The sequence below is a fragment of the Lygodium microphyllum genome, chromosome 5, assembly GCF_053477565.2.
Source record: "Lygodium microphyllum isolate KBCC chromosome 5, Lygodium_microphyllum_v1.1.10, whole genome shotgun sequence".
Lineage (NCBI taxonomy): Eukaryota > Viridiplantae > Streptophyta > Polypodiopsida > Schizaeales > Lygodiaceae > Lygodium > Lygodium microphyllum.
Window position 1 is genome coordinate 34,611,492 of NC_141139.1, and position 19,898 is coordinate 34,631,389.

The window sequence follows — 19,898 nt, forward strand, 5'->3', positions numbered from 1 at the left end:
TTGGATACACCAATATCAACTCCTATTGTAATTCCATTAACCCCCTACCAACTCCCATCTCCATCTATTTCTTAACCCCATCTCATTGCTAGAGAAATTCAAGGAGAATTTCCATCTCGAACTACCTAGGAATAGCCCATGACTATTACCAAATTTACCTAAACTCTAGCCCTCTATCCCACCCTAAATCTGCCTTCTAATTCAAAGCACCATTTCAACCCTCTATATATATCCACAAGCATTTGCTAAAGCACTCCCACATCCAAGTCAATTAGCCCTTTTATCTTTAGCCCAAGTTCTATTTCAAGGATCGTGATTAGTATCAAAGCTAAGGAGTGTTACAAAGGAGCAGGAAAAGAGCCAAAGGAGTATGAAGGTTGTGATGGCACCCAAGAATAGCAACATAAGAATAGCAATGCTAGAGCGGGATAAGAGATTGCCAAAGCTAGCAAGGCTCCATCTTCATCAGTCCAAGCTCAGGTGCCCCTCGTATATTCTAACTTTGTGCATTTCTATTTTTAAAAAAATTATAATAAAAATTGCTACTAGAGTCAGGAACTCTTATGAGCAAAACCCAACGATAGTAGTTGGACAAAGATAGACTACCTAGAAGAGGGATTTCCATGAGTACTTCTCTCCCATGATAGAGCTTAGTCCATGATCGCATAGTTTATCAAGATTCGATGAACATATAGTAGTATTGGTTAAATTATGAAGTAAGAAAAAAGAAATGGTTTAAGCACATGGAAACTTTACCTCTAACTTCACTTGCCTTGGAACCTCCACTAGGTTCTAGGCATTTCTCTCTCTGGAGCATGGAGATCCTTTGTACTTTCACATTGCTACAATTCTATCTTAACCAGCATGAAACCTCACATCTAGTTGACTAGCCCCTCATGTATACCTGACATACTAGGAGCATCAAATACATTAGGAAACATTCATGTTTGCATACTTTGAACTATTGCAAGGTGACTATGCATGGGAATTTGCATATTACCGATCATACCAAGATACATTTTCCCATACATTGCATGCATTTATAGCTGCAATTTCCTCATGACCAACACTATATAGAGCATTTCTATGACCAACATTAATACCATGAGTCCCAAACATAGTGGGCTACATATATGCATTGCCAAACTTCCTACTTTGTGCCCAAGGCATCATACCAACATTACTATACATAGAGTTCTACATTCCACTTGCCGTATCTAGAACATTGGGCCTTGCATCCATGCATAGGTAGCTGCATAACAAATACATTCGGTCCTTACATTACCATAGCTAAAGCATTATCAACCATTTCTTGGAAAACTGAGACACCGCCAAAGTATCCCAAGTGACCCACATTAGCATACATGCCTTGCTATCCATAACTGAATGGATTGGCACTACCAAGTTGGCCTTACATGTACATTGATTGCTCCACTCACATCATTTGCTTATGCCAATGAAGCAATCAATAACCGTATGGATTGGCACTACCAAGTTGGCCTTCCTAGCATTGATTGCTCACTATCCACATTTAGAACATCATGTTGCTATATTGTCTCTTCCTTCGATGCATCTTGTTGTCTTGAAGCTTTAAAAAACAATTTCCTCTTTTTACCTTTGTTGCCCTTTTTCAAGGGGTTCAAAAAGCACATGAACTGAGGATCATTTGCCAATCGCACAAACATTTCAACTACTATCCTTAGCTGATCTTTAAACTCGTCATTGAATTCCTCTTCCTTATTGCTGGTCATCATCTTCAAGAGACCTAAAAGGACTCACCTCTTGTACAATTCCCTCATTCTTAGCTTACTATCCGTGTTGAGCTTACACTGGATACAACCTAGTACCTATCAGGCATAACTTATTACAACTTTTGCCCTTGGCACCAATTGACATCTCGAGGTCCTTGGCCTGTCATTGTGAAATAACTAACTAGCACATCAAATGTGTATCTCACATTTGCACATTTGATAAACACTTAATAAGCAAAGCATCAAAATTTCACGTCCTCGTGACAACACAACACAAGAGAAAAGAGAAAACAAAAGAACATTACAAATGGAGAAATAGATACGCTCGGGAAATGGAACCCATATACCAAACATGAGATAGTCGCATACAACAGTGAGTCATTGGCTACGTGGGCACTAGCATTGGCTCCCTCTCTCCAACAGGACCTACACTAAGAATCTACAAGTGGATGATGATACAAATTGAGGAGGAGGGAGTCGAATATATAGACATAAAATAATGCCAAGAAAATAACAGATCGGCCAGCATCAAGATGCAGTCAGCTAGCAGTAAATGGCCTAAATCACCAAAATAATGACAATAAAAGATACATAAAATAGTCTAAAATGTCCAGCCCACAATTGCACATGCCCAAGCTTCCTTCATGAGCTGACTAAACTGCTAATATATGTGTGGCCCAAATCCTTTTGGTACACAGCAAGCAATGCATGGAATAGAAGGCCCAATGTATCCAAGTATGGCAAGTGGAATGTAAAACCCCATGCATAGCAATGTTGGTGTGATGCCTAGGGCACAAACTGACATGTACAGTAATGCATCTATACACCCTGTTGTGTATGGGTTTCGTAGAATGAATGCTGGTCATGCATCCAATGTATGCCCATATACAATAGTTACAGCCATCCAATGTATCCTCTGCAGACCATGTGTCAAATAAATCGTCATTGTTTTCAGCCATTAGACTAGCTACTTGTAAAGCACTGATACAAAAACTGCAGAAAAATCCCCAATATGGCAGATTGATTTTCTGTGCTTCAGGACACCTGCAAAGCAATGTCACTGTAAAAGAACAAGGGACTGCTAAACAGAGACAATCATAGTGGTCATCTCTGACAAGCACGTTGGTGACCCCCAGGAAGGTCTGCATCCTATTTTGATGCCAAAAATAGGTATCTATTCCAAATATGGCAACTCAATCATAATCACGGCTGCTGAAACTCAATGTGTATGATGTAAGGCTTCCTTCATGTCTTCCTGTGTATTCAGGCATGAGTCTAGTCATCCATAAGCCCTTGTGCCCAAAAGGCAGTCATAGACAAAGTGTTGCATGGCTGCATATTCTGGACACCTCTCCAGACCATGCAAGTTGATGCTGAGGCCCAAAACTCATCTAATACATCCAGGTGTCCCTACAGCCCCCAGCTGAATCTGATCAACTAAGATGGATGCCTTGCCATTGAACTGCCAGAACAGGCCGGCTCCAGGGAAGCTTTGCAGGAAATCTAAAAAGAAGCAGACAGGAGAAAAGGCCACCCCAAAAGGGAAGAGAAGAAGGGTTCTTCTTCTTCTTTTTTCTTTTTTTTCTTTTCTTTTCTGGTTTTTGTTGTGTGGGGGTGGGGATGGGGGTGGAGGGAGGTTGTCAAAGATCACATCTAGTGCCATAAGTCGTCAATATGGAACCTTAAAAATGAAAAGCAACTGACCAATTCTCTAAACAATATTAAGAAGCTCCCTCCAAGCACATACCTAGAGCATCGACCATCAGACAGCAGTAGTGGACAAACAGTGAGCAACACAAACCCAATGGGTGTAGCACTAAGCATGCATATCATATTGTTCTACCTAATAGAAGCCTAAGCAGTCCATCCACACGAGAACATTATTAAAGCAGCACACTTTGAAAATGTTAATAGCTTAAAATAGTCAAATGTTGTTGACCAACATAGGCATACCCACCTTGCAAATAGGTCGTTGTGGATCCTTCATGTTTACAAGCAGATTCTCACATTTTAAATCAAAATGCACAATATTCTTTCCATGCAGATATTCCATACCAAAAGCTGCATCCATAATGATCAATAAGCGCTTTCTGCGATCAATGGTCCTACAAAGGTAGTAGCAAAGGTCAGGAGACAGGACAATAGGGCCACCTCACCGGCACATATGTATTACCATACCACTTGTCAAGCTCTTGCTACCTATCTTTTTTATGTAGAACCTGCTTGAGAGATCCATTCACCATGTACTCAGTAACAGTCGCCAAAGTGCCACCAGGCCCATCAGGAACCACTCCATAAAATGCAACCACATTCGGATGGTGTAGTTGCCCAAGAATATATGCTTCCCTCCAAAAATCGCAAAGCTAAGAAAAGAAAAAGCTGTCAAGCAGGCATCATCACCTGTGAGACTCAATTGTTACAAGCATTCCTGAACACATAAAGTACCAGTCGTTCCCTCTCTGAAGGCCTGCCAGTAAAGCAACTTGATTTGATACGCTTGATCGCTACATCAGTCCCACGCCATTTTCCATGATAGACTGTGCCAAAAGTACCAGTCCCCAACTCACGTAGTTCTTCCAAGTCCGAATTCTTTATCGTCTGCAAATGATGATAGCATTTTAGAAGTGCACACACACCAAGCAAATCACCAACAGAGGACAAATAATGAACCTGACTTTAGACAATATACATAACATAGCAAAAACAATGAGTATGAACTATGTTCAAACCCCAACTCTTAATGGTTGTGGCCCCACTGACAAATGCACCCAAGCAAACAAATACAAATTCCACTTGCAAGAACCAGCCAAGGGCAGGAATCCAACTGTGGCTTTACTGCTGTTCCTGGCTGTTTGTTTTCATTCTTCCAAGTTTCTTCACCTCGACCTGCTTTTGACAGAAAGACTATGTTTCTCATCGAAATGAGTTTTTTCTGCTTCTACCATGCCTGTCTAAATTCAAAGATCTCACACATTTTTCAGGGTGGTCACATCATAAACCCATCTTGGTTCTATGACAATGTATCCCCTGATGTTACATGATGAGTCTTGGTGCTGTATGGAAAACTTGAGTCATACCCTCTGTAATCCAACATGCAGATGTATCAGAGACACGCTGTCAGAAAAGCCACGGACATACAGGCAAGACTCTATGTGACCCAATCAAGAGGGGCCCTACAATAATCAGTTTTTTCTTGTGTGGTGTGCCTGTGTAAAACTCAAACATCTGACACGTTTCGTAAGGTGTTCAGAGCCATCCAACCCATCTTGATTGTTGCGTCTCATAATAGATGCCACTTGCTTCTAATGCCACAAAGCCCACACAATGTTATACTGACCCACTCGATCTTGATGCAGTACAACATACTAGGGTTATACCCTCTGGAACCAAGTATGCAGATGTACCATCATGCATGCAAAAGACACTATGTTGAAAACAAGTCACAGAAGAATAGTCAAGACTCTGTGGAATGAGCAAGAGAGTCATATAGTGCCAACACTGGATGCTCTAGCGATAAAAGAGCAAAGAACCAGTAACAGGCTTTTAAAATTGAAGTGACAATAACAAGAATATAAAGAAAGAAACCAGACAAAGTTGTCTTAGTCCCTACACTGACATCTCTAGCTTGTCCCTACTGGCATCTCCCTTTATGTATCAGATACAGAATTCTTTGACCATAGAGTAGGCTTACAGCCTTTGCTGGCATTCACAATGGTTCCTTTGCTGCCTTGTCACCTTGTATTGATGCTGCAAGATAGGATGCTCATAGTCTAATAACTTTTCATACCGAGTGTTTATTTTTGTTTTTGCCAAAACAGGAACTTAAATTCATTAAAAGAAAATGGACACCCTGTTAACCCCTCGACGATACAAATGGAAAGGTAAAAGAGCCAACAACAAAGTGGAAGTGAGACAGTCAGAGATGCCAACAAAAAGCCCAATGAGTTCAACTAGGTCGTCACATGATTAAAGAAATTAAAAGAGACACCTATAAAAAACCGAAGTCAATGAGACCAAACACATATCACATCCTGAGCCAAGGAACAACTGAACTAAGTACCTGCAAGCCTCGTGTGATGGCCTCTGCTTCTGCAAGTGCTGCAGGACTCAATGACTTGTCTACAACAGGATCATCTGCACTCACTTCTTCTATCGCTATTTCTAATTCCTGCAATATCAGAACCATTTGTTATGCACAATTATAGGCATGACTATCTGCCTTGAAGAACGATGTTTTCTAGAAAAGAAGCCAGTATCTCACCGCCACTCGCTTCTCAATGCTATGCAGTATCATGTCGCTTGAGCAATCCTTGGCAGAGAAGTCAACTTCAACAGATTTGTGCTCCAACTTAGCACTTACCAAAGACTCTTCCCAATTCTGTATAGATAAAGTCGGAGCAGGGTAGAGTGTCAGCTGATCATCTGTATTCTGCACTGTCTGATCATTAACTCCCATGCTTCCTACCAGCGTATCAGAATCAAACTTCGGAAAATCCCCTCTTAGATCTGTGACATTCACTCCCTGGGTTAAGCCTTCAAGTACAGTAGCAGGTGCATTGGGTTGCAGTGTCTTCTCTGAATATACTGATTCTGCTTTAATGTGAGACTTCTCCCGATCTTCCTTCAACTGAAAGGGGACAACATTATTGTGAATTGACTGATTGACAAATTCTGCTAAATGGGAAGATGTGGAGGCTGTAGCCACCTCCAAATTTACAGAGACAGTAGGACTGACTATCGATGATGAGCCTACAGCACATGCTGAAATACAAGAAGCTGAGGTGACAACACTTGATAGAGACTCCAGTCCCAAGGCCAAGGGATCCCGTTGACCAGGATAACACATGCAAGTTGACACACTTGCCTGCAATGTAGAGAAAGAAGTATCAGCATCTATCAAGCTCTTCTTCCATACTTTCTCACTGGCTGTATCAAGAGATGGTGCATTGTAATCACATACAGCACTCGCTCTACTGCTGGCAGCCCTACTTGTCCCACTATCTAAGCTTGGAGTAATGTCAGAGGCATCTTTGCCCAAGTTTCGTGCTGTATCATCCTTTGCTTCAGGTTTGTCAAAACCTCTCACCCACTTGCTTTCTTCAATGCTAACTGTGAGTGTAGAATCAGACCTGCTTGCACTAGGTAGTGTGGTGGGTAAAAGCCGCCGGGGCAACAAAAGCTCCGTGTATGCTTTATCATCCAGCTTTTGGTTTGAGGTCACTGAAAGAACATCTAGACCAGGTGTTTCGTCAATGTTTGAAGAAACTGCAGATACATCCCTACTCCCTACCTGCACAACCTGTGTACTTAAATCATCAGCTTCTGGGTTTCTGAACCAAATTGACTGCGAAGAATCCAAGAACCCTGTCTCGCCTGATGTAGGCCTTGTAACAGCAGCTGATGCCATCCGATGGGTCATGGATGGGTTTAACTGGTCATGAGGATTACTTGTTGCTGTACTGTAAAGGGATGCATTTGAGACATTCAGCCTTACACCACCTGCCCGAACAAAAGGTCCGCCATTATTCCCACCTATGCCAGGATCCCCCCTTGTCTCTATGTGACTTACTTGTGTCCAACCAGTTACTGTGTTCTCATGTTGTGTCCTTTCCCAAGCCCAATCAATGGGTTGATACTGTGACTGAACACTGAACCCATCTTCAAGCTGATGCACATGTTCTTGATCACTTCTGTTGGCAAAGTCAAGGTCTGTAGGAACTGTAGCCTGATCTTGATTGAGATTAGTACCTGTACGAGCTGGTGTCAAGGGCCGTATCAGTGTGTCTGACAAGCAGCCTGGCAAGGACCCTCCTTCACATTTCAGACATGGAGAGCTTGTTTGTGATAGCCTATCCATTTTCAACATGGTCACTAGAGGATGTTGTTGGATAGGCCCGTCCATTACATTGAGACACTGGTCATGAGGTTCCCCTTGAAAGTTCGAATGCTTTAACACACTATTTGCAAGTTCACTGTGAGGTTGCACACTTGTCCTGGCATGTGACAGTTGTCCAATGTGACCTCCTATGGCACCCCGCAGGCCAGGAAAATACTGTTGAAGTATGCACTCGTCTATTTTGCTTTCCTGAAACACCACACGAGGTGACGTTGGAGCTGATCCTGGGCTCATGGTTGAAACAAGGCCAGTCTCATTACCATATGTGCTACTGATAGGTTGTACAGCAATAGGCCTGTAAGCTATTGGCATGGACTGTTCAAATGACTTGTCTGGTGGTAAGTCATTACTTGTTACAGGAAGATAGTAATGTGAGATAGCATGCTGATGGGAGGATGGTTGATAAGCGTGTGCTTTCTCTGATGAAGCCAAGTGTACCAAGTCCAATCTCTGATAGCTTTGGCTTCTGACTTCTGAAGGGTGTTGCCCAGAAACCTGGGGTGATGATACTTCCTGCTGTAAGGTATAAGCCTGCTGGACATCCAAATGTGGATATGGCACATCAGGAAAGCGATGTTCCAGCGGTCTGTCAATAGCTGCAGTCAGAGCCTCAACTTCTGTCTGCTGATGTTGCAGAGGCATCAAATTATTGTGTGAGCGTACCCTTGGCACTCTTAAGTAAGGGTTGATGCTGGGCATTTCTGCCATATGCAATTGATCTGGCTGACAAGGTGGTTCTGATGATGTAACCTCTTGCTGAGCAAACAAGGAGAGGTCCATCATCCTCTTTGACTCAAAGGGCTGATAAGGTCCATCATGCTGAGAACTCAACGAAGATGATGCTGATCCAGCACCTTCATTCTCCTGATAGCCAACATCAAAGCACTGTGCCTCCTGCAAATGACCAATAGGTGCTTTGGCTAATTGATCTGGATACAGCTGGAAAGTGATATCTGAGACAGCACCCTGCCTGGTCTGAAATGGTTGAGATAATACTGTAGGTGATGATGGCACTGATGTTGCTGATGACACTCTTGACATCATTTGCTTATTTGCTGCAGGCATACCTGCAGGAGTTGACTTGATAATGCATGTGGCAGTACCTTGAGGAGCTGGAGCCACTGGCAATGCCACACATACATTCTTGACACTTCGTGGTGCAGTCCAGGTGTCTGAAGTCCCAACGCCTGTCAAAGTATTTGAACAACTGACAGTGACGATGTCAATATGCTTCACCAATCGAGATTCTGGTATTCCATTGATGGCTTCAACATACCATTGATCTGTATGGTTTGAGTCCACCACATCATTCAACTGATTCACCTCATATTCAGCTGGCAAGAACAGAAAGATCCGTAACCTAGAGTAAGTATCACAAGCTTCCAACTTCTCGTACTCCTCTATCATATTTTCAACATCTTCATCTGATGATACAGAGATAAGTGCATCTAGGTCTTCATTTGGCAGCTGATACTTTAACAGAACACCTCGTCCATAAACCTGCCTCATCTTGCGCATCAGATTGATGTAATTTGTATGACGATTAATTGAGACTATCCGTGTGTCACCTCCCACATATCGCAGCTTCCCATCGCCTGGTCTAGGAACTATTTTACCACCAAAACTGCACATTAATTTGAGCCGTGGTCCTGAATGCTCCCCCAAAGAACTACTTCCAGATGAAACAAACTGGGCGTTTGAACATTGTCAGCCCCTATTCTTAGTGTTCAAAAGCCTACATACAACAAAAGCAACAATTTAGAACATGAGACTGTGAGCACGAACCTGTGGTTTATCTGAGGATGCAGAAATGGATGCATCTGAGATGCCTCCAGACATCAATCTGTCTCCTAATATCCCTGCAAAATCTTCATACTGATGAGAACCTGACTGGTCACCACCACCAGAATGAACTGCAGTCTGCTGAAAGGCTCTGACTGGTTGCACCATGTTTTGTAGCATGCGCCTAGGAGAGAAGTTATGCATTAGAGCATCCCCAGTTCCGATACTCTCCCCTGATACGGTACCAGGCAACTTGACAATAATAGGACATAGAGGGGGGCGATATTGTGGTTCTAAAGGAGGAGCAACTGGAACAGAAAGGCTTGATGTGCTCAGACCAACCCCAGGAGTTGCATCTGATCCTCCTGTAGGAAACTGCTGTCCTTGGGCAGACATTACTTACCAAAACTTGAGCCTTCCGATTATTGACCTTCACCAGCTCCCAATGAAGCTGTCCCACAGGAGAAATTTTCATTGACATCAGTCGCCATCACAAGAGTGAAAATTGTTTAAATATAAGGCGCTCTCTCTCTAAAGCAACCATCTTTATCTTCCAGACAAGTCTGTTGCATGTTTTAAACATGCAGTTTACCTGCAAGTTCCGTTATTGTCCACACACCTCCTTTTTCTAAGGGGAATCCAGGCTACACTCAATGAATTTGCATATGTGTACAAGTGAAACCTGAAATTGAGTGTATTGTTTCCAGGCTCTTATACCGCAGAACATCCCCGAAGAGAGATGCTTGCTTCAGCTACCTGGCACAAGGTATTGCAACCAAGAATGTAGCCTCCTACCAGTATGACCAGCCAGCATCTGGATTCCTTGCAGAAGATGCAAGGATTAATAACATACAAGAAATCTTTCACAATGGAAATTTACACTGGGACTGCAGTAATAGACGTAACTGTGACTCTTGCCATTACCATGAGCCAAAGATGATTTCTCGAGGCGGTCTACCATGCCAGCGCCAGCTTGTGTGCCGAAAATGGCGACCCTGGCAGCAAAGCTAAGCATCCATGGATCATCAAAGAAAGAGGAGCGCGGGGAGACGAAACGTTGTGTTCTTTCCAAGATGCAAGCTTTTCGGTGGCAGGCGCACAGCTCTTACGTCACGCAATGCGGCTTGTCTACGGGCTGCGCGCCGAGGTGTGGTCTGAAGTACGCCGAGCCGTTTGCTGAGACCTCGCAGAAGAATATCATGAGGCGTTCCTCAAAGAAAGGGTGCTACCATGCATACAATGGCACGACGCCACCCCCGGTCGTTCTCGTCCGCCATCTCCTGCTTTCGTTTCTTTTCTTTGAGCCTTCGAACGTGCTACTGTGCTGGGAAGAGCGGGCGGTGTGCAAGAGAGGACTCCTCGTAAGCCCCCCTGTGTTTTCTCGTCGTGTGTTTTCACGTAAACCGCCCTGGTTATGTGTAGTATACATAGACGTCCACGGACTTCCATGTGTGAACTCATCAGAAGGTTCTTCCTTCCCGGAGAAGAATAGTGCAATCATCAATGGCTGCACCGGTGGGACGGGCCCCTTGAACCTTCCTAAACTATGGGCACATTAAAATGCACAACCACACTATGCATCAACCGCACGAGGCTACATCTTGATCACTTCGGGTTTGCACGTAACTACTTAATGCTGCACCTCATGCACTTTGACTTTGTGAGCTCCCTTTGATCACAATAAATGAAACTTGTATGCTTAAAATGACATAATGATGCACTTTTGCATGTGCATGCTATGGTATCTTATGTGTGCGTCTAGGTGTGTTTGGACGTGTATGGATGTTCATGTGTGGGTAGCCTGTGACTTCCATTCTTGATATAGATATATGTGTAGCATGCATATGCACACATATGTGCACCGTAAAAGAAGAGCATGATGAACCAACATCCCATTTCAATGCATACCATTTTATTAAACACATAATCACAATTGATACTAATTCGATTGTGTGCTAATTAAAGCTAGGCCGCTTCGCTGCCTCAAAGTGGCGAGCGAAGTCGCTGTGCTATCGCACGACAACTTCGCTCAACAATCCATTTCTCATCTTTCTCTTTCCTCTTTTTCCTCTCTCTCTCTCTCCCCTCCAAATTCTCTCTCTCTCTCTCTCTCTCTCTCTCTCTCTCTTTTCTTCTTCTTTCCTTTCTCTTAATTTTCTGTTTTTTCTTCTCTCCCTCTCTCTCTTTTAAATTTTATCTTTTTCTTCCCTCCTCTCTCTTTTAAATTATATCATCTCTCTCTCTCTCTCTCTCTCTCTCTCTCTCTCTCTCTCTCTAAAAATATTTAAATTTTAAAAAGGCTTTTCTCTTTTCTCTTTTTCCCCATCTCTCTTCCTCTTTCTTCTTCTTATTCTTCTTCTTTTTCTTCTTCTTCTTCTTCTCTCTCTCTCTCTCTCTCTCTCTTTAATTTTTTTTTCTCTCTTCCTTTTAAGTTTTATATTTCCTCTCTCTATAATTCTCTCTTTGTGTTCAAATTCTCTCTTCTTCTTATTTTCTCTCTCATTTTCTTCTCTATGTATCTCTCCCCCCTCTCTCCTCTCTTTTCCTCTCTCTCTCTCTCTCTCCCTCTCTCTTAAATTTTATATTTCCTCTCTCTATTCCCCCCTCTCTCCCTCCCTCTCCTCTTCTTCTTTTTTTTGCTCTATATATATATATATATATATATATATATATATATATATATCTCTCTCTCTCTATTTTAATTAAAAAGAAAGTTTCTCTTTTTTCTTTTTCTTTTTTTCTCCTTAAATTTTTCTCTCATTCTTTTAAATTTTATCTTTCCTCTCTCTATAATTCTCTCTGTGTTCAAATTCTTTTTCTTCTTCTTATTTTCTCTCTCTCATTTTCTTCTCTCTATCTCTCTCCCCCCTCTCTCCTCTTTTCCTTTTTTCTTTTCCTCTCTCTTTCTCTCTTAAATTATATATCATCTCTCTATAATTCTCTTTCTTTCTTTTAAATTTTATATTTCCTCTCTCTATAATTCTCTCACTATGTGGGGGGGGGAGGGGAGGCTTTAATGAAAAAAGGGAGAGGGAAGAGAAAATGAGATTTTAGACGTGAGAGAGAGGGGAGGGGAAGGGAATGGAGGTTTGGAAAAGGGGATAGGTTCGGGAAGCCCTCTGGAGGTTCGGGGCTTTCCGAACCTATAGCTAAAATAATATAGTAGTAAGATTCGATAGTGTGCTAATTATTAAAAGGAATTGCATAACTTGAAGTAAGTCAATTTGGTAAACAATATTTTTTAGGAACTTGTATTAAAAGAATTGTTATAATTAGTAAATGAGGAGCAATCAAGCATAAAGTTAATTCAAAATTATGTATAAACATCCCTACCTTAGTGGCAAAAGATCTCTCTCTCTCTCTCTCTCTCTCTCTCTCTCTCTCTCTCTCTCTCTCTCTCTCAATTGGTACCTTCCGAAGATTTCAAGACTTTTAGCCAAGAAAACACATTCTATGATTTCAAGGCTTCAATTATACAAATACATTTTACCAAATAATGTGTCTTATTGTTTCTTATATATTTATATTCATATGGTAAGAAGCTAAAGAAAGACTATGCACAAACTCTATGGGCCATATAGCAAGCATACCAAGGTAACATTACAATGTTCAAAACTTAAATTTCTTTATACGAGATCATGTCACATTCCAATTCTTAATTATAAGTAATATCCCTTCGATAGATATAGCAATTTGCTCTAGGCTTAAAGTTTATTCTTTCCCATGTCCAAGTCAAGAGCTACTATATATTCAACATGTGCATAAAACTATGGTTAGCTAGAATATTAGCAACAATCCCAATGGTTAGTGTTCCCATGTATTAGCAAACACAAAATCATAGAGGATAGATAAGGCTATCCTTTTGTAAACTATGCACACATGAGAAAGCTTAGCACCCCCTAAAAAAACGCACACGCACACGCACACTCTATGTATGTGTGTGTGTGTGTGGCCAAATCAATAAATGCATTGCATAGAATTTGAGTAGTTGTAGCTAGAACACAAATCTATACTACATTATTATTTGAGCTACAGGTTCGGGAAAGTGTCGAACCACCACAGTGCTCCCGGACCTAGCTCCCAAACCAAACCAAAGTGACCATTTATGTCACATGATTGGGGGCAGAAAAAAAGGTAAGTGACCATTTATGTCACATGATTGGGGGCAGAAAAAAAGGTAAGTGTCCATTTATGTCACATGATTGGGGGTAGAAGAAAACGTGGTCTCCTTCCACCACCTTCTCTTCTCTTCTCTTCTCACTCTCACTCTCACTCTCGTGGGACAGGAGGAGGCAGGCAGCAGGCAGCAGAAGCAAGCATCAGGCAACAGGTCAGTCCTCTCTTTCTCTCTCTCTCTGTGGCCATTTTTGTGTCTCTCTCTCTCTCTCTCTCTCTCTCTCTCCACTGCTGGTCAATAGAAGTATTACTTCTCTCTCTCTCTCTCTCTGACGGCTAGTCCAGTTGTAGCCATTGTCTTTCGTCTGATAGCTTTCACACACTAGTTGTAGTGCCGCAATCGCTTGGCCCATACCACCTGCAGAGTGTGTGGGACTTATGCCTTTGCCCATGGTGGACACTCGAGGCGATGCGCACCGGCCTGGTGCCTTTCAGCTCCCAGAAAGAGCAGAGGAAGAGCGAGCTCCCGTAGCCTGGACGGGAAAGGAGTTATAGCCATCTCTCTCTCTCTCTCTCTCTCTCTCTCTCGGCTAGTCGTCAAAGAGAACTCGCATTCTCTCTCTCTTTGACCGACTGGCCGTGAGAGAGAGAGAGAGAGAGAGAGAGAGAGAGAGAACTTAGAAGTTGCCTTCCATCCACCCATTCAACTTCTGCACCGTTAGAGCCACAGAGAGAGAGAGAGAGAGAGAGAGAGAGAGAGAGAGAGAGATAGATAGAGAGAACACGCATTTGACTTCTGCACCCTTGCTCTCTGTTCGAAGAGAGAGGGAGTCCAATGGCTCCGTCGCCTGCGTTTGACTTTTGCACAGAGAGAGAGAGAGAGAGAGAGAGAGAGAGAGAGAGCTCTGGCCCCATCGTGATGCACCTCTGGCCGTCCCATCAGCCATTGTCTCTCTCTCTCTCTCTCTCACGACCAGTTCGACTTCTACAGCCTGTTCGATTTCTGTAGCCAACCACAGAGAGAGAGAGAGAGAGAGAGAGAGAGAGAGAGAGAGAGAGAGAGAGAGAGAGAGAGAGAGAGAGAGAGAGAGAGAGAGAGAGAGAGTTTCCTTCCACCCACCCGTCCAATGGCTCCGTCACCCTCGCTCCCCCATTTTCTAAAGACACAGAGAGAGAGAGAGAGAGAGAGAGAGAGAGAGAGAGAGAAACCTCTGCTCCCCCATCGTGATGCACCTCTGGCCCTTCAACTCTGCATCATTCACTGTGTTTCAGTTTGCAGAATACGCCATGAATACCTGCCATCACCTGCATGGTGGATCGATTCAATGTGTTTCAGTTTGTCGACCCATGTTTGCAGAATACACCATGAATACCGCCATCACCTGCGTGCCTCAATCCGCCATCTCTGTTCATCATCTTTGATGCCCTGGTCATCTTTGGCTTTGTGCAGCTACGATCGCTACTGCTTGAATATGTTGTTGCTAATGGCTTAGCACCTTTTGATACTAATGAATAACCAATCCTCTATAATGTCGTCAATGACTGAACCAACAATCCTGTTTAGTTAGTTGTCAAATTTAGTTAGTTGTGTTAGTTTAGGGTTAGTTTATTTAGTTAAATATAGTAAGTTAGTTAGTTAAATAGGTTATTAGTTAGTTTGGTTAGATTTGTGGTTAGTTAGTTTAGTTAGTTAGTTATTTAGTTTAGTTAGTTTATTTAGTTAGGTGATTAGATAAGTTAGTTTGAATTATTTTTGTGTGTTAGTTACTTTAGATATAGTTTAGGGTTAGTTTGTTTGATTTAGTTTATTTAGTTATTTAGTTTAGTTAGTTTATTTAGTTAGTTTAGGGTTAGTTTATTTAGTTAGTTTAGTTAGTTAAATATAGTAAGTTAGTTAGTTAAATAGGTTGTTAGTTAGTTTGGTTAGATTTGTGGTTAGTTAGTTTAGTTAGTTATGGTTGTTTATTTAGTTTAGTTAGTTTATTTAGTTGTTTTATTTAGTTATTTAGTTAATAGTTTAGGGTTAGTTTGGTTTTTTGTTTTAGTTTATATATGTTTGTTTGTTTTTGTTTTTGTTTATAGAGAGAGAGAGAGAGAGAGAGAGAGAGAGAGAGGTTGCTTTACTTGGTATGGTTTAATTTATTGGTATTTTGGTTTATTTTGTGCAGTTTCTTTGTGAGGATTGGTATTTCAGGTCGGTGATCTCTCTCTCTCTCTCTCTTAGGTTGTAAATGTGTTTTGATGTATTTATTGGTTTAAATAGTAAGTTAGTTAGTCAATTAGGTTGTTAGTTAGTTTGGTTAGATTTGTGGTTAGTTAGTTTAGTTAGTTTTGGTTGTTTACTTAGTTTAGTTAGTTTATTTAGTTAGTTATTTAGTTGTTTTATTTAGTTATTTAATTTAGTTTAGTTATTTAGTTAGTAGGCTTTACCTTAGATTAGTTGCTTAGTTACTTTAGATTGTGTGTTAGTTTAGGGTTAGTTAGTTTGTTTTTTTAAGTTTATATGGTTTAAATAGTAAGTTAGTTAGTTAAATAGGTTGTTGGTTAGATTTGTGGTTAGTTAGTTTAGTTAGTTTTGGTTGTTTATTTAGTTAGTTATTTAGTTTATTTAGTTAGTTATTTAGTTTATTTATTTGTTTTATTTGGTTATTTAGTTAGTTTATATAGTTAGTTGATTAGATAGGTTAGTTTGAATTATTTTTGTGTGTTACATATGGATTTAGTTATTTAGTTAGTAGTTACTTTAGATTGTGTGTTAGTTACTTTAGATATAGTTTAGGATTAGTTTGTTTTATTTAGTTTATTTAGTTATTTAGTTAGTTTAGTTAGTTGTGTTAGTTTAGGGTTAGTTTGTTTTTTTGTTTTAGTTTATATGGTTTAAATAGTAAGTTAGTTAGTTAAATAGATTGTTAGTTAGTTTGGTTAGATTTGTGGTTAGTTAGTTTATTTAGTTCGTTATTTAGTTTATTTAGTTAGTTATTTAGTTTAGTTAGTTTATTTAGTTAGTTGATTAGATAAGTTAGTTTGAATTATTTTTGTGTGTTACATATGGATTTAGTTATTTAGTTAGTAGTTACTTTAGATTGTGTGTTATAAGAGAGAGAGAGAGAGAGAGAGAGAGAGAGAGAGAGAGAGAGAGAGAGAGAGAGAGAGAGAGAGAGAGATTGGTTTGCTTGGTATGGTTTAATTTATTAGTATTTTGGTTTATTTGGTGCAGTTTGTTTGTGAGGATTGGTTGTCTAGCCAGTATTCAAGTCGGTGATCTCTCTCATTCTCTCTCTCAGGTTTTAAATTTGTTTTGATGTATTTATGTATTTATTGGTTTAAATAGTAAGTTAGTTAGCTAAATAGGTTGTTAGTTTTGTTGGTTTACTGTAGTTAGTTTAGTTAGTTAACTTTAATTTAGTTAGTTAGTTTTGTTTATGGTGGTGTTTATTTAGTTGAGAGAGAGAGAGAGAGAGAGAGAGAGTTTATTTAGTTTATTTAGTTATTTAGTTAGTTAATTTGGTTATTTGTGGTTATTTAGTTTAGTTAGGTTATAAAGTTAAATAGTAAGTTAGTAGTTACTTTAGATTGTGTGTTAGTTACTTTAGATATAGTTTAGGGTTAGTTTGTTTTAGTTCTGTGATCTCTCTCTCTCTCTCTCTCTCTCTCTCTCTCTCTCTCTCAGGTTGTAAATTTGTTTTGATGTATTGATTGGTTTAAATAGTAAGTGAGTTAAATAGGTTGTTTGTTTTTTGTAAGTTAGTAGACAAATTGATGATTGATTAGTAAGTTAGTAGGTTTTACCTTAGACTAGTTGCTTACCTTACTTGGGTTTAGTTAGTAGGTTACTATAGTTTAGAGGTTGGTTAGTTAGTGCATTGGTTGGTTGGTTAGCTGTATAGAGAGGGAGAGGGAGAAGCAGAGAGAGAGGGTTAGTTGAACTTTGGCAGTATTAGACATAGGAGTTTTTGCTGTTTTTAAATTTTGAGAATATTTTATATATCCCTCGAGGCTAACGCGTGCTTTTTGTCCAGTATGGAGGCTTCTACAACAAACAAGAATATGTCTTTAGAAGATATTATACAATGCACTTCTAACGTGCAAATGAATGCACGCAAAATAAAGGAGGCCATAAGGAAAAAGGCCGTTCATCGTGCACTTAAGTATGTTGCAGGGCATGATCGTTCTGTTGGTTCCTTAAGGTTTATTCATCGCTTGGATGGGATTGAAAAGCAAGTAAAAACACTATTTCGGTGTCAAAAAGCTTCGATTTCAATTTCTAAGAACATTGGTGACCGTCTACAGAGGATTGAGAGAATGTTGGAAGAGAAATATAAAGGGCACCTTGCTAATGCAGTAACGATATAGGGTGAGTTAGAAGAGATTAAGGGTTATATAGGTGACATTTATGAACATATCCAGAAAAATTGGTGGCCGCATGCTAGATCTTCGAACGATCAAGAAGAGAAGTTGAAAGATATTCTTGATAGTGCAGGTCATATAGAGGATGGAGTATGTGAGCTGATTGCACACAAGAACGAGAGCTTAGTTGCACCGGAGAACATTGCTCTTGATGTGCAACTTACTTCTTTGAAAGTTTATTTGAATAGGTTTTCAGCTATGTTAACGCAGATGAATCGCCGTGTAGGCTCATCTTCTGGCATTGGAGATCATTGCCCTTGATATGCACTAGAGGATGTTGCATCTTTGAATAGTGATTCACAATAGGTTTTTGGCAATGTTAACCAGTGCTTCTTTGTCGTGGTTTACTTGGTATATGTAATTCCTACAAGACTTCTTAAATGAATTGCTTGATGAAAATCTTCATTTATAAATACATCGTATGTGTCTTGCAAATTATAAAACTACTTTTAAACCATTTTAATAGTCCCTCTTTCTCTCTGTTTCTCTATGTTTCTCTCTCGATTACTAAGCAATTTTGCTAATGTACTTTTGTAACTTAGATTGGATTAGATACATAGAATGATTGCAGCTTTGATATGTTGGGAGGTTTTGTATAGTTTGCCTCCCTCCCTCCTCTCTCTCTCTATCTCTCTCTCTCTCTCTCTCATACTTAGGTGGCTTATGTGTTCTTTCATGCATTAAGGGTTTGTAGTTGCGAATGTGAGTTGGTAAGTTATTGTGTGTCCTATGGGATTGACACCAATAAGTATTTCAAGATTGGGGACACCTTTCTATATAGGAGATGTTCTTTTCTCTCAAGATTGTGCTGACGTACGTGAATGAAGATCGACATGGCATGGCCTTTAGGCAATGCGTGGTTGGTACTTGGTGAGCGCCATGTGTGCATGATAGCACTCATGTATAGCGTATATATATTCTTTCATGCATTTAGGGTTTGTGGTTGCGAATGTGAGTTGGTAAGTTATTGTGTGTCCTATGGGATTGACACCAATAAGTATTTCGAGATTGGGGACATCTTCCTGTATAGGACATGTTCTTTTCTCTCAAGATTGTACAGATGTACATGAATGAAGATTCATTGGCTACAGCCTTTAGGCAATGCGTGGTTGGAACTTGGTGAGTGCCATGTGTGTATGATAGTACTCATGTGTAGCGTGCATATATTCTTTCGTGCATTTAGGGTTTGTGGTTGTGAATGTGAGTTGGTACGTTATTGTGTGTCCTGTGGGATTGGCACCAATAAGTATTTCGAGACTGGGGATGCCTTCATGTATAGGACATGTTCTTTTCTCTCAAGAAGATTGTGCGGATGTACATGAATGAAGATCCATTCGCAGGGCCTTTAGGCAATGCGTGGCTGGTACTTGGTGAGTGCCATGTGTGCATGATAGCACTCCTGCATAGTGTACATATATTATTTCATGCATTTAGGTTTTGTGGTTGTGAATTTGTCTATCACTTATGTCTTGACGTTTGGTGTGCAAATAGCTTTGAGATTTATTTGTTGTGCAACTCTTATGTGCTCTTTAAAGTTTGGTCTAGCCATGGAACAAAGCGAAGCCATAGGAGATATTCTCGACGTAGTGCTTTCGACTCCATTGAATGTGTGGATTCAGTTGAATTAAACAAAATGGCAACGACATCATCTCTTCAACGCTTGCCAGCTTGGAGCTATTCGCATGGGTATGGAAGATAGTTTTGTTAATTGTGATTGCATCAAAGTGTTACTATTTATATTTTTGGAGACGATTGTTTATATGTTTCATTGCAGCCAACGTCTGGGCTCTAATAGAATGAATGTGCAAAAAATGAAAGAGGTGGCAAGGGAACAACATATGCATGTTGCTAAATGTACAAGAGCTACAAAGATTCGAAGAAACACAAGGGCTACTTTGGGTGCTTCGGACTTTAAAAAACTTGAGGCCAAGATGAATGAGTTGATG

General features: G+C 40.5%; 1 protein-coding gene across 2 annotated transcripts in view; it reads right to left on the reverse strand.

Moving 5' to 3' along the window:
• LOC148035679 (RAF-like serine/threonine-protein kinase PRAF) overlaps nt 1-10,926 on the reverse strand; it is a 61,830-nt gene extending 50,904 nt beyond the window's left edge. Inside the window, exons 1-8 of one of the 2 annotated variants that reach the window (XM_087677688.1) lie at nt 10,354-10,925; nt 10,022-10,243; nt 9,433-9,880; nt 6,013-9,336; nt 5,812-5,919; nt 4,197-4,349; nt 3,951-4,114; nt 3,709-3,856 (exon numbers count right to left, since the gene is read on the reverse strand). In XM_087677688.1, coding sequence (XP_087533814.1) covers nt 3,709-3,856; nt 3,951-4,114; nt 4,197-4,349; nt 5,812-5,919; nt 6,013-9,336; nt 9,433-9,825 — 4,290 coding nt within the window. In that variant the 5' untranslated portion in view covers nt 9,826-9,880; nt 10,022-10,243; nt 10,354-10,925. Of the gene's footprint in view, nt 1-3,708; nt 3,857-3,950; nt 4,115-4,196; nt 4,350-5,811; nt 5,920-6,012; nt 9,337-9,432; nt 9,881-10,021; nt 10,244-10,353 lie in introns of those variants that run through there. The other variant, XM_087677690.1, reaches the window with a different exon arrangement.
• Nucleotides 10,927-19,898: the final 8,972 nt, after the last annotated feature.